The sequence below is a fragment of the Dreissena polymorpha genome, chromosome 6 (genome assembly GCF_020536995.1).
Source record: "Dreissena polymorpha isolate Duluth1 chromosome 6, UMN_Dpol_1.0, whole genome shotgun sequence".
Classification (NCBI taxonomy): domain Eukaryota; kingdom Metazoa; phylum Mollusca; class Bivalvia; order Myida; family Dreissenidae; genus Dreissena; species Dreissena polymorpha.
In genome coordinates, this window is record NC_068360.1 from 66,497,040 (window position 1) to 66,519,683 (window position 22,644).

The window sequence follows — 22,644 nt, forward strand, 5'->3', positions numbered from 1 at the left end:
TGCAATAAGGGTCTCACATAACACCCTGCAATACAAGTGAACATTGCAATAGGGGTCTCACATAACACCCTGTAACACAAGTGAACATTACAATAGGGGTCTTACATAACACCATGCAACACGAGTGAACAATGCAATAAGGGTCTCACATAACACCCAGTAACACAAGTGAACATTGCAATAATGGTCTCACATAACACACTGTAACACAAGTGAACATTGCAATAAGGGTCTCACATAACACCATGCAACACAAGTGAACATTGCAATAAGGGCCTCACATAACACACTGTAACACAAGTGAACATTGCAATGAGGGTCTCACAAAACACTGCAACACAAGTGAACATTACAATAAGGGTCTCACATAACACCCTGCAAAACAAGTGAACATTGCAGTAAGGGTCTCACATAACACACTGTAACACAAGTGAACATTGCAATTAGGGTCTCACATAACACCCTGCAACACAAGTGAATATTGCAATCAGGGCACAAGTGAACATTGCAATAAGGGCTTACTCCTTTGTGTTACATTAGGTGCATCAGAGAAAGGAAAGAAAGCCCTGAAAGTAGGCCTATTCTAGATGATGTATATAAAGTGATTGTGTGGTGTCCCAAATAAACCTGGGCGAATGGTAATATTGGACCACATTTTCAGCTTTTATATCAAACTTGGTCACCAAGTTTGATATTGACAATAAAAACTTTTCAGTTTGATATTGGACAGAGTTTATATGGCCATTTTTGTATATTGTAAGGGTCATAATTCTGAAGTGTTTTATGCCATCATCCAGTTATCGCACTGTGCCCCAAAACACTATCACCAAGTATCATGAAGATTCACATCAAACTTTAAAAGATATTGAGCGGACATCGTTCCCCTGGCAGCCGTCAATCATTGGTGTTTACATGATACGGCCTACAGGCGCATAATAATACAATAGATTAATTTGACCAAGAAATATACATAAGGTTTCTTACTTTGCCGAGGAGATAACAGTGGAATGGTCCTCAGAATGTAGGATCTTGGAGAGATGGTTGGCAACGGAGTCCTCATATTGTGAGATGGGGTCAAACTGAAACAGGACACTCAACATCAGTAATATATATGTGAGATGGGGTCGAACTGAAACAGGACAAACACTCCAAATGAATAAATGTATATGTGAGATGGGGTCGAACTGAAACAGGACAAACACTTCAAATGAATAAATGTATATGTGAGATGGGGTCGAACTGAAACAGGACAAACACTCCAAATAAATAAATGTATATGTGAGATGGGGTCGAACTGAAACAACACAAACACTCAACATCAGTAATATATATGTGAGATGGGGTCGAACTGAAACAGGACAAACACTCCAAATGAATAAATGTATATGTGAGATGGGGTCAAACTGAAACAGGACAAACACTCCAAATGAATAAATGTATATGTGAGATGGGGTCGAACTGAAACAGGACAAACACTCCAAATAAATAAATGTATATGTGAGATGGGGTCGAACTGAAACAGGACAAACACTCCAAATGAATAAATGTATATGTGAGATGGGGTCGAACTGAAACAGGACAAGCACTCTAAATGAGTAAATGTATATGTGAGATGGGGTCGAAATGAAACAGGACAAACGCTCCAAATGAATAAATGTATATGTGAGATGGGGTCGAACTGAAACAGGACAAACAATCCAAATAAAAAAATGTATATGTGAGATGGGGTCGAACTGAAACAGGACAAACACTCCATATGAATAAATGTATATGTGAGAATGGGTCAAACTGAAACAGGACAAACACTCCAAATAAATAAATGAATATGTGAGATGGGGTCGAACTGAAACAGGACAAACACTCCAAATGAATAAATGTATATGTGAGATGGGGGTGAACTAAAACAGGACAAACACTCCAAATGAGTAAATTAATATGTGAGATGGGGTCGAACTGAAACAGGACTAACACCCCAAATGAGTAAATGTATATGTGAGAGAGATGGGGTCGAACTGAAACAGGACAAACACTCCAAATGAGTACATGTATATGTGAGATGGAGTCGAACTGAAACAGGACAAACACCCCAAATGAGTAAATGTATATGTGAGAGAGATGGGGTCGAACTGAAACAGGACAAACACCCCAAATGAGTAAATGTATATGTGAGATGGGGTCGAACTGAAACAGGACAAACACTCTAAATGAGTAAATGTATATGTGAGATGGGGTCGAAATGAAACAGGACAAACACCCCAAATGAGTAAATGTATATGTGAGATGGGGTCGAACTGAAACAGGACAAACAACCCAAATGAGTATATGTATATGTGAGATGGGGTCGAACTGAAACAGGGCAAACACTCCAAATGAGTAAATGTATATGTGAGATGGGGTCAAACTGAAACAGGACAAACACTCCAAATGAATAAAATGTATATGTGAGATGGGGTCAAACTGAAACAGGACAAACACTCCAAATGAATAAATGTATATGTGAGATGGGGTCACACTGAAACAAGACAAACAAGCCAAATGAAATAATTAATATGTGAGATGGGGTCAAATTGAAACAGTAAAAACACTTCACATCAGTAAAACAATATGTGAGATGGGGTCAAGCTGAAACACGCAAAACACTCCACATCAGTAAATGAATACCAGGGCTCAACATTAACCTAAGAACCAACTTGCCCTGCTGGGCAAGTACTTAGAAAATCTACTTGCCCTGAACGTAAAGCCACTTACCCAAACATGAAATATTACATTAACTGTAAACCATTAACTGTAAACCGCATATGTTTTAATAAAGATCAAAATGATACACCACAAAAGCTTTTTTTATTTTTGCACATTTAACAAAATTATTACAGTAATTAAAGTCTAAATGTAGATTTGTGCAAATATTTGATTATTAAACATTGCTCCTAATGATTCATCATATCTCAACCATTCAAACTCACTTTTCCATCATGGTAAAAAGTTGCGTTTTCGTTTCAATTCGCACTTTTTGGCCCTTTCGGATGATTTTTCTGTGCATTTTTCATTGGATTTTGCAGACTTAGTTACTTGTAAAGACGTTGCTAAATAAACTAGACATTTCTCGTCTGCTAACAGTACTTTAAACAACATTGAACATGTGAACCGTAACAAAAATGTAAATTGACGTAAAAGATTGTTGAAAATGTATGTCGCAAAATATGAAATATGTATATACTGAAGCTATTTGTTGTTGTTTTTATATAGTTATAATTTTAGTCGTTTTCTTTGTGACTGAAAAAACCAACGATGTTATTTGTAACTGAATAGTAATGAAAAAGATAAACACAATAGCATTTGAAAGCCGATGTTTGAAATCCGAATCCATTTTAATATTTAAACAAAGTATGTTCATATAATCATATAAAATTTATTATGATTACATTTATTAATAAAAAATAATAATATTTCTAGATTAAACATGCCAAGTACTATGTCAGTTTTCAATGGAAATGGAAAATACCCCCAATATTCCAAAGTACTCTTTATTGCTGAGACAAAGGATTAAAATAACCTTTAACTATATATATCAGTGGGTAAAATACCCTTTAGACTCAATTCTATCTGGAGCTCTGGTGGTAAATCATTTTTAACAGAACACTCAAAAGTGTATACTTCGCTAACTTATTTCCTAAAACTTGCAAAAGGGGCAAAAAGGTACCTGCTGAGATAGTTTTCGAGGCGGCGGCATATAGCCTTCGTAAGTCCATATACTCCATCTGAAACAAAAGATTAGCATGTCAAATATGAATAAAATGTTGTGATATAGTATTTAATACATATTTAAAAGGACAATTTCCTAGCTTTGAATAGGGCAAATACAAATTTAAAAGAAATGTTTCCAAGTTATAAATTGGACTCCTAAATCTGTTTAAGAATATGGGTTATTGTATTAAACAATAAAACCCAGTTTATTTTAGCAGAAATGTGGACCCTTCAAGGGAGAGTATCTTGGGCATACTATATGTTGATGAACTAGAGTTCTCTTTCCTGATTAAAAAGAGTTAATGCCCATTCTATAAATAGTTCTGAGATCACTTCCTTTTTGGCATTGGATTCCAAGGTTTCAACCTACAGAAAAAACTGAAATTAAAAAAAAAAACACCCGCCACACCCATTCATGATATTATTGAATTTCATACTTATTCCAGAAAAAATATTGTTTTGTTGGATGCTTTGTATGAATCCTACTTTCTCTGCGCTTGAGATTTATGTTTCAGAAAACATGCCATGGCTCCATGCACAGGCAACAGTTCCAGATGGTCACCAAAAACATCAAAAACCTAGACGCTGCTGAGATGCAAGTGTTGCTCAAACCTCTGCAGCAGACCTGGTGACGATTGGATCTGAACACTGATTTCACTGTTGCAAAGACTCCATCACTACCAAAATTTCTTTGGAGAACTGTCTGTGTTTTATGGAGATCATGTGTTTGCTAATATCAAATGCTAAAGATGAATGTAGAAACTGTGTTTGCTTCTGTTAAATGCTTGTTCATATAAAAGGTTACTATTTTATATATTTTAATCTTTGTTAGGTGCCGCAGTTACATATCCACGGAAAATTCTAGGCCGCTCATGATGGGATGGTGTCACTGTCAACAATTATACATTATTTCAAAAGTTAACAATATTTTATATAGGTATGGGTGGTTCTCCTCTCCTTAATATGGCTCCTTTTGGAGATAATCAGTTTTGGAGGGAAGCCATCCTATATTTGGCACATTTCACAAAATTTCATTTCAAAATGTTCATTCTTAAGTTTGCATTTAGATGCTTTGGGTCTGCTCGGACAAAGGCGACCAGAAGCGGATTTATGGAGATAAGTATATACATGGAGTATATACGAGGAGTATTATACACAGTATATATGGAGCTATATATATACTCAGGAGTATAATACATGGAGATTGGACAGTATATATGGAATAATATATATACTGAGGAGTATTGATATTTTCAATGGAGGTTGGATATAGTATATATGGAGCTATATATATACTAGATTATGCGTGGTACATATGTAAAATAATAATAATAAATTGTAATTACTTTAAGCAAGCGTGACACCATCCTGTCATTGATGTCTAGATTTTTCAAAAAATTCCATGTGGCAACTCTTGAAAACCAGTGGAATTCTAACTATCTTTTACTGCGGTCAATAAACTGCCAAAATATTACACTAAATTACCAATACATGTTATTTAACAGTATTCATACAAAAATGAATAAAATGACTGTGTACTTTTAATTTTGTTTTGTGTTCTTTCTAACTATGCGTTTATGTCTTAAAATAATAGGTTTATAAACCAAGAAATAAATAAATTATTTAATGACATATTCATGTTTGTCAGATATACTTTTAACAAGAGCTGTCTCCATAGGATGACATATGCCCCCCCATAAATGCTTTGATAGAAGTTATGAGCATTTTTCGAAACCTAAACAATTTTTTTTAAACCTAAATGCGGTCCCTAAGTCAAGGTCAAGGTCAAAAGGGTCAAAATTTGTGTGCGTATGGGCAGGCCTTGACCATACACACATGCATTCAAAATATGAATGTAACATCTGAAGCGACATAGAAGTTTTGAGCATTTTTCGAAACCTAAATGCAAAGTGTGACGTACATACAGACAGAAGGGCGGACAGTGCGATCACTATATGCCCTCGAAGGCATAAAAATTAGGGATGTCAACGAATATCCGAATATTCGGTCCAGCACCAAATATTCGAATAATATTTTCAAAATTGAATATTCGGAAGAAACAAATAAAAAAATCGAGTTATTTCAAAGACTTTGTATTCGTGAAATTTGCTTCAATATCGTTAAAAAAGTTGTTCCTTGTGTCATAGTGTTTATTCCGGTAGGCGCGATAATGCGTCGCTATGGTGATGACACTATACCTGTCATTAATCCCCCTAATTGCCTACCTTTAGGAAACTTTAATTGACCCAAAACAGTCGCTTTGTGTCAAAATTATGATAGGTGCAAATCGCGTCGGCAATTTAAACACCAACATGCACTTGATCTTATGACTCGAATTACATTTAAAATGACCAAAGATTAAAAGAGTAAAGGAAAGCCGACTTGGTGAAAAAGAATAAATAATTTAGAACTTGTGCAAAAAGATTTTTGATTGACGAAAATCGCGTTCTCCAACCGAAAATGTTTTTTTGCTCTAATTAAATTGAGTAAATGCATATCGTATGGTTACAATCACGTTTCCAATCAAAAAAGCTTTTAGAAAATATATTGCTCAACCTCTTATGAGTATTTGCGCATCGCATAGTCTAAACTTTTATTAATTACTCAATATTCAATCAGGTTCTTTGCTTAAAGAAATGTTTTTGGTATTTTGCCCTTATTTAATTGAAAATAGTATCATTGCTACATGAATAAAGTGAATCTCTGTCGAATCAAAATGCCACATACACCTTCTGATGCTTGGAAGTATTTCACGAGATCATCCGATAAGAAGTCGGCAACGTATACGTCCAACCTTCTCAATCATGTCAATAACAAACATCCATCTTCTGTATCTTTGAAGAATGCTGGGGACTCTAAGAAACAGTCGTCAATGTCATCGTTTGTGAGTACTCCTAAGAAAGTATCTGCTTCCGAAAGTGAACGGATTACATGTGCAACGGTAAAAGACTGACTGTTAAACAGGTTTAAAGTGTGTTGTGGCATCTTGTTTCAGTATCTATCGTTGGTGTTTTGTCCATATAGAATTATTTTGTGTTTGTTTGAATGTGTTCGCTATGTAAATAATACGTTTAAGTTCAGCTTAAATTATTTCTAGATCTGTTTTGTCATGTTATTGTTTTGTTGTCATGTTAATATTATGTTTCTCGTTCAATTGTTGATTTACAATATTAAAAGTTTTAAAAAGCTTTTGTCATTCAAATTCAACAATAAAAAATAATAAACAATATTAACTTCCAGTTAGCGACGGCAACGCTGTGTCATTATTTAGTCACTTCCAGTGAACTTACAGTAAAATTCATAGAGTAATGATACAGTTAACATAGTTGATTTTGTTGATTTTTTTCCAACGGATGTAGACCGGAAGGATGACCGAATATTCAAATACCAAAATCGGTATTCTATGCCATCCCTAATTAAAATGCAAAAAAATAAATATATTACACTTTTTTTGTTAGCAGAAATAATTTGGAAATAATATTTTCAGTATATTTTTTTCACCCCCCCCCCCTTTGGGACATTCTGCAGTTCTCCTCACTGGCACACACACACTGACAGTCTCTGCAAAAGTCCGCCAGACCTCACTCTAAGCAAAGCCAGTAAAACTGTACGATGTCCATGAATTTTTCCGAATACCTGCACTCAAGGTTGGTGAAAATCTTCAAACCTAATTGTTTTTAAATGGACCATTCAATGGCTTTTTAGCAGGTTATAATAGATTACATTACATCTTTTCTAGAAATAACTTCATGGAGAAACAAAACAATTACCTATCAAGCATTTTGATCTGTGAATGCTCCAGTTTCTCCAGTATGGCAGGTAGCAGTGTATCGTCATCAAACGCTGACCCCCAGCCTAGCACTCTAGCCAGGTCATTACCCGTTCCGAATGGCAACACCCCGATTTGGCACTGCAAGAATAATGTAGCTTCCATAAGTCCAGTGATCACTTTTGAAGCCAGTTTGAATCATGTTTTGCAATTTTTATTTTGACCCATGTGTTTATCATAATTCTTTTTTACCCCCAAGGGTTTACACATGTTTCATTTTGACCCCATGTGTTTTGCATGTTCCATTTTGACCCCTTGTGTTTGGCATGTTCCATTTTGACCCCTTGTGTTTGGCATGATAGATTTTGACCAATACTTTCTGAATGTTACATTTCAAGCCAATATTTTACGCATGTTTCATTTCAACCCCAAGTGTTTTTCATGTTTCATTTTGACCTCATGTGCTTGCATGTTTCATTTTGACCTCATGTGTTTTGCATGTTTCATTTTGACCTCATGTGTTTTGCATGTTTCATTTTGACCTCATGTGTTTTGCATGTTTCATTTTGACCTCATGTGTTTTGCATGTTTCATTTCGACCTCATGTGTTTTGCATTTTTCATTTTGACCTCATGTGTTTTGCATGTTTCATTTTGACCTCATGTGTTTTGCATGTTTCATTTTGACCCCGTGTTTTGGATGGTTTATATTTTCCCCATGTGTTTTGGATGGTTCATATTTTCCCCCATGTGTTTTGGATGGGTCATATTTCCCCCATGTGTTTTGGATGGGTCATATTTCCCCCATGTGTTTTGGATGGGTCATATTTCCCCCATGTGTTTTGGATGGGTCATATTTCCCCCATGTGTTTTGGATGGGTCATATTTCCCCCATGTGTTTTGGATGGTTCATGTTTTCCCCATGTGTTGTGCATGCATCCATTTTACCCCATGATAATTTGAGTGGTGTGCATTGTAAAAAGCATCAGGGGCCATACTGAGCAAGCATGTCAATTTTTTTTATGGAATTCCTTAAATTCATCAAATACGACATTCCTTAATTCTCCAGATATTTAGTGATGAGGTATTTTGATATTTAAAAGTTTTCAAGAAGTAAATAACAGTCCTAGAAAAGTACTAAATACTTCACTTGCAAAAAAGATAAAAATAAACAAGAGATGTGTTCATCAGAAACACAATGCCCCCTATTGTGCCGCTTTGAAATATTTTATTTTTTTACCTTTGACCTTGAAGGATGACCTTGACCTTGAACTACCACCACTCAAAATGTGCAGCTTCATGAGAACGCCACTTTGAATTATTACTTTTTTAACCTTTGACCTTGAAGGATAACCTTGACCATGAACTTCCACCACTCAAAATGTGCAGCTTCATGAGATACACATGCATGCCAAATATCAAGTTTCTATCTTCAATAATGCAAAAGTTATAGCCAACGCTTTGATAGAAGTTATGAGCATTTTACCATGCTAAATCCTTGAAATGCATAAATCCTTGAAATGCACTAAGTGACCCCGTGACCTAGTTTTCGAGTCGGCATGACCCATATTCAAACTCTACCTAGATATTGTCTAGATACAACTTCTGACCAAGTTAGGTAAAGATCGAATTAAAAGTATTTAAGAGCGGACACGAAGTGTGACAGACAGACAGACAGACAGACGGACAGTGCGAAAACTATATATCCCATTTTCTTCAAAAGGGGGCATAAAAAATACCCATGATGGACAAGGCGAGCAACTGTTTCAATAATACCTGACCAATAATATTGTGATCTTACCTGACCAATTAAATTGTGATCTTACCTGACTAATCTTAATGTAATCTTACCTTACCAATTTTAGTGCAATCTAACACTCTACCAGTGCAATCTAACAATTTTTCTAGCAAATATAATTTATAAGTGTGGATCAAAAACCTTACCTTGCCAATGTTAGTGCAATTATCTTACATTTAACCTGGCAAATTTACCCAGCACTGTTAGTGTAACAGCCTGATCAGAGACGACACTTTCCACTTCAATGGTATTTTTCGTTAAAAGGAGGTGTATTGAAAACAAAAAAACAGTGAAGGGGGAAAGAGTTGTCCCTGATTAGTCTGTGCAGACTTCACAGGCTAGTCTGGGACGACATTTTACACAAATGCATTAAGTCCAGTTTTCACAGAATGAGACTCAGTGCTATCTTACCTGACTGTGTAGATCCATCATGTCTATCAGTGTAATCCCACCTGTCTGTGTAGATCCATCATGTCTATCAGTGTAATCTCACATGTCTGTGTAGATCCATCATGTCTATCAGTGTTATCTCACCTGTCTGTGTAGATCCATCATGTCTATCAGTGTTATCTCACCTGTCTGTGTAGATCCATCATGTCTATCAGTGTAATCTCACCTGCCTGTGTAGATCCATCATGTCTATCAGTGTAATCCCACCTGTCTGTGTAGATCCATCATGTCTATAAGTGTAATCTCACCTGTCTGTGTAGATCCATCATGTTTATAAGTGTAATCTCACCTGTCTGTGTAGATCCATCATGTCTATCAGTGTAATCTCACCTGTCTGTGTAGATCCATCATGTCTATCAGTGTTATCTCACCTGTCTGTGTAGATCCATCATGTCTATCAGTGTAATCCCACCTGTCTGTGTCGATCCATCATGTCTATCAATGTAATCCCACCTGTCTGTGTAGATCCATCATGTCTATCAGTGTAATCCCACCTGTCTGTGTAGATCCATCATGTCTATAAGTGTAATCTCACCTGTCTGTGTAGATCCATCATGTTTATCAGTGTAATCCCACCTGTCTGTGTTGATCCATCATGTCTATCAGTGTAATCTCACCTGTCTGTGTAGATCCATCATGTTTATCAGTGTAATCTCACCTGTCTGTGTAGATCTATCATGTCTATCAGTGTAATCTCACCTGTCTGTGTAGATCTATCATGTCTATCAGTGTAATCTCACCTGTCTGTGTAGATCCATCATGTCTATCAGTGTAATCCCACCTGTCTGTGTAGATCCATCATGTCTATCAGTGTAATCTCACCTGTCTGTGTAGATCCATCATGTCTATCAGTGTAATCCCACCTGTCTGTGTAGATCCATCATGTCTATCAGTGTAATCTCACCTGTCTGTGTAGATCCATCATGTCTATCATGTTATCTCACCTGTCTGTGTAGATCCATCATGTCTATCAGTGTTATCTCACCTGTCTGTGTAGATCCATCATGTCTATCAGTGTAATCTCACCTGTCTGTGTAGATCCATCATGTCTATCAGTGTTATCACACCTGTCTGTGTAGATCCATCATGTCTATCAGTGTTATCTCACGTGTCTGTGTAGATCCATCATGTCTATCAGTGTAATCCCACCTGTCTGTGTAGATCCATCATGTCTATCAGTGTTATCTCACCTGTCTGTGTAGATCCATCATGTCTATCTCCGAAAGCACCCAACCAATGCTGCCATCCCCACCACAGACCAAGATACGAAACTGGTCAAACTTCTGGAACAGCCTTAGTCTGAAAACACAGGTCACATGGGCTCAATGAAAACACAGGTCACATGGGCTCAATGAAAACACAGGTCACATGGGCTCAATGAAAACACAAGTCACATGGGCTCAATGAAAACACAGGTAACATGGGCTCAATGAAAACACAGGTCACATGTGCTCAATGAAAACACAGGTCACATGTGCTCAATGAAAACACAGGTCACATGTGCTCAATGAAAACACAGGTCACATGTGCTCAATGAAAACACAGGTCACATGTGCTCAATGAAAACACAGGTTACATTGGCTAAATGAAAACACAGGTCACATGGCTCAATGAAAACACAGGTCACATGAGCTCAATGAAAACATAGGTCACATGGGCTCAATGAAAACACAGGTCACATGGGCTCAATGAAAACACAGGTCACATGGGCTCAATGAAAACACAGGTCACATGGGCTCAATGAAAACACAGGTCACATGGGCTCAATGAAAACACAGGTCACATGGGCTCAACGAAAACACAGGTCACATGGGCTCAATGAAAACACAGGTCACATGGGCTCAATGAAAACACAGGTAACATGGGCTCAATGAAAACACAGGTCACATGGGCTCAATGAAAACACAGGTCACATGGGCTCAATGAAAATACAGGTCACATGGGCTCAATGAAAACACAGGTCACATGGGCTCAATGAAAACACAGGTCACATGAGCTCAATGAAAACACAGGTCACATGGGCTCAATGAAAACACAGGTCACATGTGCTCAATGAAAACACATGTCACATGTGCTCAATGAAAACACAGGTCACATGGGCTCAATGAAAACACAGGTCACATGGGCTCAATGAAAACACAGGTCACATGAGCTCAATGAAAACACAGGTCACATGAGCTCAATGAAAACACAGGTCACATGTGCTCAATGAAAACACATGTCACATGTGCTCAATGAAAACACAGGTCACATGGGCTCAATGAAAACACAGGTCACATGGGCTCAATGAAAACACAGGTCACATGGGCTCAATGAAAACACAGGTCACATGGGCTCAATGAAAACACAGGTCACATGAGCTCAATGAAAACACAGGTCACATGAGCTCAGTTGGTCGTTGTCTGCTTAGGTACTACTTAAAAGTATCCCGGGTAGTCTTTAGTAAACTTCAATGTACCCCAGGTACAGATAATACACTTCAAGACACCTGGCAATACTGGGGGGTATTTTTAGTATAAATTCTGTACCCCTGGTATGTTGTAGTTTACACTACCCTGGGTACTTTTAAGTAGTACCTAAGCAAACAATGATCAATCAATATAGCATATTGTATTAAGCAAAGTATAAACAGATTGAACAGATGACAATGTTACAAACTCTGTGTTTCTCTGTTTGGAAGGGAAGGCCATAAAATGAAGTGCTAATTACTGGATTGATGAAATTGAAATAACTTTGATATCTTTCGAATAAGTAAGTTACTTTTTTTTAAATTCAAGATTTAAAAAAAAAGATTTTTATAAATGATGAAATAATTTGTTATTTTCTCCAAAAAAAAATACATTTTTTCTTTTTTTCTTTTTTTTAGTTTGAGATGCTGTGTTGGAAGATTTGGGCGAGAAGTTTTAACCCTTTAGCACTCACTTTGATGCGTTTGAAGTCCCTTGAACAAAATAAAGATTTAAGACCTTTCTTTCTACATTCAAGTTTTACAAGCAGCAAACAGCCTAAAATCTGAACAGACTGTGAGTCACTTGCAGGCTGTTGTGGTGTTATGCTGGTTGAATGTAGCCATATTTGCTTTGCTTCTGAGCAGGAAAGGGTTGTCCAGCCTGAATGCCCTCAATTTCTTACCCTGGATGTGGTCCCCCATGTCCAGCCTGTATGCCCTCAATTTCTTACCCTGGATGTGGTCCCCCATGTCCAGCCTGTATGCCCTCTATTGCTTACCCTGGATGTGGTCCCCCATGTCCAGCCTGTATGCCCTCAATTTCTTACCCTGGATGTGGTCCCCCATGTCCAGCCTGAATGCCCTCAATTTCTTACCCTGGATGTGGTCCCCCATATCCAGCCTGTATGCCCTCTATTTCTTACCCTGGATGTGGTCCCCCATGTCCAGCCTGTATGCCCTCTATTGCTTACCCTGGATGTGGTCCCCCATGTCCAGCCTGTATGCCCCTCTATTTCTTACCCTGGATGTGGTCCCCCATGTCCAGCCTGTATATACCCTCTATTGCTTACCCTGGATGCGGTCCCCCATGTCCAGCCTGTATATACCCTCTATTGCTTACCCTGGATGTGGTCCCCCATGTCCAGCCTGTATGCCCTCTATTGCTTACCCTGGATGTGGTCCCCCATGTCCAGCCTGTATGCCCTCTATTGCTTACCCTGGATGTGGTCCCCCATGTCCAGCCTGTATATACCCTCTATTGCTTACCCTGGATGTGGCCCCCCATGTCCAGCCTGTATACCCTCTATTGCTTACCCTGGATGTGGTCCCCCATGTCCAGCCTGTATACCCTCTATTGCTTACCCTGGATGTGGTCCCCCATGTCCAGCCTGTATGCCCTCTATTGCTTACCCTGGATGTGGTCCCCCATGTCCAGCCTGTATACCCTCTATTGCTTACCCTGGATGTGGTCCCCCATGTCCAGCCTGAATACCCTCTATTGCTTACCCTGGATGTGGTCCCCCATGTCCAGCCTGTATGCCCTCTATTGTTTACCCTGGATGTGGTCCCCCAGCCTGTATGCCCTCTATAGCTTACCCTGGATGTGGTCCCCCATGTCCAGCCTGTATACCCTCTATTGCTTACCCTGGATGTGGTCCCCCATGTCCAGCCTGTATACCCTCTATTGCTTACCCTGGATGTGGTCCCCCATTCATCAGATCAAACACCTGGGCAGGGTTTAAAAGCTGCTTGAAACGGCGTAGAAATTTCACCCCCTGGAAGACAGAACACATCAATATAGCAAATTGGTATTATGGTATTGCAGGTGCATCGGGCATAACAATGGTCAAAATTGATTCACAGTTCCCTCTAATCCAACTCAGACCTTTTATACACCTGTAACATCAAGATTAAGAACAAATTACTGCTGCATAAAAGAATAAATTTTCCTTAAGTCATACAGACCATTGTAAGGTGTTTTCCACTCCAACATTTTAAGTCCAATTAAAGGGGCCTTTTCACAGATTTTGGATTTTTTTTAACTTATTCATTAAATGCTTTATATTGATAAATGTAAACATTGGATCGTAAAAGCTCCAGTAAAAAATCAAGAAAAAAAATAAAAAAGGAAAAGAACATTGCCCAGAGCAGGTTTCGAACCAGTGATCCCTGGAGTCCTGCCAGAGTCCTGAAGTAAAAACGCTTTAGCCTACTGAGCTATTCCGCCGAGTACACATTCTTGACGTATTTTATACCTTATATAAGCAATCTTCGTAGTTTCACGAAATTTAACGACAAAAACAGAACTCTCCAAATTATTCAATCGTTTCGCGTTGCAACGCTTTATAATTTTTAGGTTTTAAAATCGTCAAAAGATGCATATAATGGCTATATTAGAGCATGGTTAATGTTCAGTATTACTGTTTCCTCACAAATATCATAACTAAAACGAAAACTTACGAATCTGAAACAACTTTTTTCAATTTTGTCAATTTACCAAAGCGTGAAAAGATCCCTTTAAGAAGTTTGACCTCAAAACCTATGACCTCTTTGGACAATCCATTTTAAGTTATAAAAATTACCCTTCCTCCTACCAAAAAGTATTATTTCTCATGGAAAAATCTGACTGAATTTCCACAAAATCATAAATTTCTGCACAGCTTTAGCTATTTTATGTTATTTGGGCAGTTCTATTATTCATCCAAATGTTTTGAACAAATTATGTATGATAAAATATGGATATGATGTAATATTTGTGTTTCTATGAACACTATGACTTTGAAAGGTTAAATAAATGTTGTTACTCTGAAGACCATGTTTTTGAAGAGCTTGACAAATTCATACTTTATTAAAACTACATTAATTGTTAAGCAAATGTAATTAAAATTTATGTAGAGGTCATACATTTTCTGCGATGACTATATCAACTATTGGAGAATCCCCACTGACCAGCTGATATACATCAGGTCTGCTGGGGTTTCTACTGAAATCGTACCTGGTTATCTCCTGATTTGGTATTGACGAACACCAGCAGTGGACTCGTGCCAGGGGGCCGCCGGGCCTCCCAGTAACCATCGCTGTCGATGCTGTCTATCGCCGTCGGCAACAGGATGGAGACCCGACACTGAGAGAGCGGACACTTGCGGGACAGCTGGTCTCGACAACTGGAATGTACCTGGCGGCAAGAAAAGGGTTCTAACATTAACCCTTTACCACTTAGTTATGCACTTTGATGCGTTTATTGTCCCTTCAAATCAAATTAAATTTAAGAGTACCACATTCAAGTTTTAAATTTCAAAACCTTAAATACTGACTAGCACCAAACAGCACAAAAGCTAAAAATCCTGCGAGTTACTCATGATTCTGGCAAAATTGCTCAAAAGTTGACATTCATTCTTCATATATTCAGATTATTTTAACATTTGTAAGCTTAGAAAAATAGAACCACAAAAATAACTGAATGAATAAAGAAGACATAGGTGTTGGAAATAAATGATTTTTCCTTCACATGAATATGCTTCCTCAATTAATTTTTCTAAATCCACAGTAACTGCGCATGACTAATCAAAGTAGATTTGCAGTAGAGACATATCCACTTCCAATCCTGAAGTTTTCAGACACTTCCTCAGAAACAAACACAAAACATTTCATAAAGAATATGTTCCATCTCATTGAATTACTTCCCCTGACATTGGCTCCACAGTAGCTTCCCCTGACAGTGGACCCTAAGTTACCTCCCCTGAAGGTACTCACAGTAGCTTTACACCAGAGACATCTCCAGTCCTGGAGTTTTCGGACACTTCCGCATATTTTATCACAAACTATACACCGGGAGCTGACGTTCAGGTTTCCCTCGAGCCACTGGTGCGGCATTGCAATCTGTTGGATACACATGTTTTTTTAAACTTAGAAAATATTTATCACTTTGAAGATTGCCTAAACAAGACATTATTTCAGGCTTGCTGTGTGCAAATATGGCTTAATGCATGTGTCATACTATATTTGGCTGTGAAGTCCACACAGGCTAATCAGGGACAACACTTTCCACCTAAACTTGATTTTTTTTGCTTAGAAGTGACTTCCTTTAGACCAAAAGTACCAGAAAAGCAGAAAGAGTTGTACCTTATTAGCCTGTGCGAACTGCACAGGCTCATCTAGACAACACTTTACCCACATGCATTAAGTCTAGTTTTTACGAGAACTTTGCTCATTGGTTTGTGGTTTTCACAGTTTTCAACAGTATTGCAGTCACAGTACCGTCTTCCTAATGTCAAATAGTTTAAAAGTGTTGAATTCACATACTCATACCAGAAACTGACCACTGTCCTTATTGAATCAGAGGAAGATGGAAAATGGCCATAGAAATTATTAAATGACTTGCAAAGCTCGTGAGAGCCATTTTTTTACCTTGTAAAATAGACATTTCTGTATTCAAAACTAGCATAGTATTTGCTATAAGCTGAACAAAAAATTACCCCGTCTTCTTCCTCTATGATTTCGGACCCAATAGCTGCCAGAGTGGTCCATTTACAGTTAGCTGCGGCCTTGACGGCGCAGCGCTTGTGGGCCTTGAACTTACAGACTGCAAGGATAGATAGCACATTAACCATTTGACGCTCAGAAGCTAAGTGAAAATGGCTTTTGCAACCATCATAAAACCAGAACAGCTTGCAAGTAACTTGCAGTCAGTTCAGGTTTTATGCTGTGTGCTGCTCATCTCCGGGTTTGATATGATGCCTATCAAACTTTAATATAGTAAGAATAGTCATAAATTTAATTTGATTTTCTAAAGGACTACACAAGCGTCAAAGTGGGCATTTGAGTGGTAAAAGGTTAATACATCAATACAGGTCATTCCCCAAGGCCTGTAAGCGCAAGGATAACCATGCCTGAATTTCAAAATCAGAGTTTCCCCTGTGCCTGAATTTCAAAATTAGAGGTACCCATGTGCGTGAATGTCCAAATCAGAGGTACCAATGTGCCTGATTTCCTAAATCAGGGTTACATTTTCCAAGTTATGGGTACACATGTGCCTGAATTCCTTAACAGGGTTACATTTTCCAAGTTATGGGTACACATGTGCCTGAATTCCTTAACAGGGTTACAATTTCCAAGTTATGGTTACCCCTGTGCCTGAATTTCCCAATCAGCGGCATCCGTGTGCCTGAATTTAGAAAGTAGATGTTTCCCTGTGCCTCAATGTACAAATCAGGGTTACCCTTGCCTGAAATTCCAAGTTAGCGGTACCCAGTATAAGTATCACGTTTAAACGTTTAAACGATGGCGTTTCATGTTTTGCTCAAAAACGTTTACAAAAACAGTAAATGTTTAAACGACAGTCAATGTCAACAGAATCCATTTTAGTTCATTAAATTACCATGTTGCAAAACTTATTAAAAGCTGCTGAATAAGACTCGTATTTGTATCACGTGCGCCAGATGGCCCTTATTCACAGTACCCTAGACATAACAAGACACCTGTATGACCTAGACGTCTTAAATATTTAACCCGCATCAGCACGAAGTGCTCGGGAAAAGTTTCCCGCTATTTCTTGCATGATCATGCCCCTAATCGTCTTGAACATTCAACGCACATCAGCATAAAGTGCATGAGGAAAGTTTTCTGCCGTTTATTCATCGGCATTCATTTTTTATTTAATGAACAGATACTCGTTTTGATGTACATCTTGTTAAGTAAAACAATAAAAAAAAAAAACACCGGTGTACTCTTATTGAAGAAATGTGAATTAAATATTAATTCATCTTTGTTACAAAATATAACGGCATGTTAGTAGAAAACGCGTAACCCAATGGTTAGACAACGACTAAAACAGTTGGTTTTAATATGACGTCATTGTGCGAATCGGTTATGAACTAAATATAACTTCCGGAAATAATCACTACTTTCAGTTTGGAAATGTGACGGCACTGATGCTTTTAAAACGGACGTATGGATACCGTTTAAACGTTATCGTTTTGTTTATTTCATTTCGTTAAAACGTTTAGAAAAATCTGTAAACATGATACCCTTAGTACCCAGTGCCTAAATTTTAAAATCAGGGGTACCCATGCGAGTGATTTTAAAAATAAGAGCTATCTAGGTGCCTAAAATGTATTTTATTGCTTGTTTTAGCTCTGGAGTAATGAAAAAATTAATAGGAATAGGAAACATACAATCAGAAAAATATATCCCATTAAAAACTGCCGTTATTTGACCACAAAAAATGTCTAGGGAAAGGCGTGCAATACTATAATTTCATTACGAAAATTTAAAAATCATTTCAAATGACTGCTTATGTCTCAATGATCTTACCTTCGCATGAGAGACCATGCGAGGTTACCCCTGACAAGGCCTCGCGGCACACGTTACAGTAGGTAGGGCGCGCATGAGAACACGTGTACCAGTTGTGGAGACCAGACATCATCTCACGCTGTGAATCATTGCCCTATAGAAACAACCAGAACATTAAACATAATCCTTGTGAGTAAAGTGTTTACCAAGATAAGCCTGTGCAGTTCCCACTGGCTAATCAAGGACAAGACTTTCTGCATTAACTTGTGAATCATTGCCCTATAAAAAAAAGGGAACATTTAACATAATGCATGTGCCTGAAGTGTCTTCCAAGATGAGCCTGTGCAGTCTGCGCTGGCTAATCAGGGATGAGACTTTCGGCATAAACTTCATTGCCCTATATTAATTACATGTACAACCAGAACATTATACATAAATGAGCCTGGCACTTTGAAAACAGGGCTTAATGCAAGTAACTCGCAGTCTGTTCAGGTTTTATGCTGTTTGCTGCTCATCAGTATCTAAGGGTTGTAAATGAAGCCTTTAAACTTGAATTTAGTAAGAAAAGTCTTTAATTAAATTAAACTTTTTAAGGGACTACAAATGCGTCAAAATACAGATCTAAGAGGTAAAGGCAGTGATCCAGCTAGGATTTGAAAAGGGCAGGGGGCCCGGGGGCTTTTTTGTCAAAAGGGCACTTTCGACACACAGTATTTTGTCAAAAGGGCACTTTAGAGTGCGCTGGCGTTTCTGGAATGCTTCCTGTTGCATGTTAATTATATGTTTTTAATAATTGTTAGAGTATATTATTATTAAACCATTAAAATATAATGTTTTCAATAAGGAATAAATTAATAACAATGTAATAAGAGATTTATAAATTATCATATTTTTTTATTTTTTTTTAAGGGCAGGGGGGGGGTGCTTGGAAGGGCAGGGCAGAGGTTCGGAGGGGCAGGGCAGGGTGCCCTCCAATTTAGGCCTAGCTGGAGCACTGAAAGGGTTATACAATATAATGGTTATAAAGTAATAGAGTAAGGAAATGTGTCACCCACCTCCACATATTGCCTCTTAGAGGACTGTTTCAAAGCTGAAATCCACTCTTCCATCTCTTTTCGGCTCTCTGCACATAACACAAGGTTTCGGAATGGAGTTATCACCTGAAATTAACATGAAATTAAAATAATTCAATCGCTTTCATAACAAATGTTACCAATTACTCCGCACAACTTTGTCAAGGGCAACTAAAACATGCGTGGATCACAAACAGTATGTTCTCTAAAGAATTAAGATACAGTTGAAACCTTGTATACTATATACTTCTGTTTCTCCTTTTTAAGGGGAACCTCTTTTGATATTGACCTAACACAAGCTGATCAGACTGCTGGTCCAGTGAACATTTCAATAGACTGTATCTCAGGTGACTGTGCGATGTCTATGAACAAATGTTACCAACTACTCTGCACAACTTTGTCAGCTCAATCAAGGGCAACTGAAACATGTGTGGATCACAATGAATATGTTCTCTAAAGATACAGTTGAAACGATGTTAACTTTATACTTGTGTGTCCCCTTTTAAAGGGGTAACTGTTTTGATATCAGTGATTTTGTTCCCTTCTTTATAAAGTACCAGAAAACGGCATTTTGGGTTAAAATGGGAAAAAAACTAAAAATTTCCCAATTGCTGTCTGAAAAAATCCCAATTTAAGGTTTACAAAATAAATAAATATATATTTTTTTTTATAAAATGCAACATTAAGTTTATTACCCTATGCAGAAAATATACTATTGACAACTTGATAATACTTAGTTATCAACTTTGAAGTATTTGTTAACAACAAATAAAATACACCAAATCCCTATCTTAAGATTTCAAGACACGCATTTTCCCAATTTTTTTGCGCTATTTTTTCCCAATTTGGTTGGTACCAGTACTTTTCCCATCAGGGCTAAAAAACAACGCTGGCTATTGACTTAACACAAAATGATCAGACTGCTGGTCCAGTCAACATTTCAATAGACTGTATCTCAGGTGACTGTGTGATGTCTATGAACAACTAGACTTTGTCATTATAGTTACATTCAATACCGCCTGAAGTTGCATGAAGTGATATGTAAAACATGATAAAATTCTAAGTTGAACAAGGCCCTTTACTTTTGTAATTTGTAGCGCAGTGTTGAGATTTAAAAAAAAACTTTTTTGGAAACTTCAATTGGGAATGTTTAGGTCTTTATTTGGAAATATATATACTTTTTTTAAATTGAAAATCTGAACAAAATAAAAAACTGGATGTCTACGGTGTACTACATTAACATCGTCATGAGAGGGGAGGTGGGGGCTTTAAAAAAAGGGGAAGGGGCTTTAACAGTCAGAGCCCAACTATTTCCACTAGAACCTTTTTCAGAGCCCTGACCAACAGTAGTACTGAAAAATAATTAATTGAGTCACATCATGCAAAATGGGCCTTATGACGTAGTATTTGAGCATACATGTAGTAGCCACAAATGTTCCTCTGCATAAGTATATACTGTTTAGGAGTTGTTATGTCTGCAAATAAGGTGGAAAAAACATGCATAAATTCATAGCCGGCACATTAGTTCTAAGCAATGTTTTTGTCTCATTGGGAAAAGTACTGGTACAAGACCAATGTAGATAAATTAGCGCGAAAAACCCTGAAATTGAGAAAATTTAAGCTGTGAAATCTTCGAATTAGGAAATTGGGTGCATTTAATTTTTTGTTAACAAATATTTAAAATTGAGAATAAGTGTTTTTAAAATGTATAATTATATTAACTATGGTTCAGCCCATACAGAGAAATTAACTAAATGTTGCATTTTATTTCTAAATATAAAAAATAACAAGAAACCGTTTGAGATGGGTGATGATCCCCAAAACGTTTGTTTGTCACAATATTGCACTATATATTCAGATAAAAGGAAACGTCTTGGGGGCACAGTAGTTGGGAAGACAAAGTTTTTTTTATAGAAAATGTCAAAGGGCCGTAACTCTGTGAAAAATCATCCGACCAGAACCCGCTGATAATATGTACATCTCCTCTTGGTAGTGAAGCTTCCCATAAAGTTTCATTTAATTCCGGTCATTAGTTGCTGAGAAATAGCCCTGACAAAAATTGTGCACGGACGGACACACGGACGGAGAGACAAAGCGGCGACTATATGCTCCCCTCAAAATAAATTTTGGGGGAGCATAATAAAATAAGCGATGTGTTTGTGAAACACTATGTCCCCATATATGTGTCCTTTGACCTTGAAGGATGACCTTGACCTGTCAGCCCATACAGCTGCGTAGGGAAATTAAATGTTGCTAACTAAAAAAAATATTTAAACAAGCGATGAGTTTGTGAAACAATATGTCCCCATATATTTGACCTTTGACCTTGAAGGATGACCTTGATCTTGACCTTTCACCACTCAAAATTTGCAGCTCCATGAGATACACATGCATGCCAAATATCAAGTTGCTTTGTTCAATATTGCAAAAGTGTACATTAAATGAGCGATTTTGACCCATATATTTGACATTTGACCTTGATGGACGACCTTGACCTTGAGATACACATGCATGCCAAATATGAAGTTGCTATCTTCAATATTAAAGAAGTTATGGCAAAATGTTAAAGTTGGAGCAAACAAAGCAACAAACCAACAGACAGGGCAAAAACAAATGGGAAACCTGCAACTGAATTTTTTTTATGGCAATTGGTCAATTTGTAATTTTCCCATGATTGGGAAAACGCCATTTACAGGTACTTAATACAGAAGGAACAAAAAGTCCTAGCTCTGAGGGTACAATGGGCACATGGAACATAACCCCTATCACTTGCACCCTCCCCCAAGGTGGCCAGATAAGATCTTTATAAACTGCAGAACTGGGACTTTACAGACCAGATCCACAGACTGTCTGAATTATTGATGACTATTCCACACAGCCACAAAGTGTGGCTCTACCAGTAATATATCTGATGACATACTGGTTCCATTAATAGACAGGCCAACTACTGACACAGATAATTGGTTGCTGAGATAATTGCTTGTTGCATTTTCTATTACTTTTGGGAATAACACCTGTTTTTTATCCAATCCACTTTATATGTCTAGTAACAGTGACAATGGCTATGCATA

At 37.7% G+C, this 22,644-nt stretch overlaps 1 protein-coding gene across 1 annotated transcript in view; it reads right to left on the reverse strand.

Moving 5' to 3' along the window:
- Positions 1 to 22,644, reverse strand: part of LOC127835765 (diacylglycerol kinase delta-like) — an 88,507-nt gene that overhangs the window by 48,099 nt on the left and 17,764 nt on the right. The window contains exons 5-14 of the mRNA XM_052362204.1: positions 19,556 to 19,660; positions 18,522 to 18,654; positions 16,685 to 16,791; positions 15,963 to 16,088; positions 15,205 to 15,384; positions 13,902 to 13,984; positions 10,951 to 11,059; positions 7,515 to 7,654; positions 3,701 to 3,758; positions 985 to 1,079 (exon numbers count right to left, since the gene is read on the reverse strand). Coding sequence (XP_052218164.1) covers positions 985 to 1,079; positions 3,701 to 3,758; positions 7,515 to 7,654; positions 10,951 to 11,059; positions 13,902 to 13,984; positions 15,205 to 15,384; positions 15,963 to 16,088; positions 16,685 to 16,791; positions 18,522 to 18,654; positions 19,556 to 19,660 — 1,136 coding nt within the window. The remainder of the gene's footprint in view (positions 1 to 984; positions 1,080 to 3,700; positions 3,759 to 7,514; positions 7,655 to 10,950; positions 11,060 to 13,901; positions 13,985 to 15,204; positions 15,385 to 15,962; positions 16,089 to 16,684; positions 16,792 to 18,521; positions 18,655 to 19,555; positions 19,661 to 22,644) is intronic.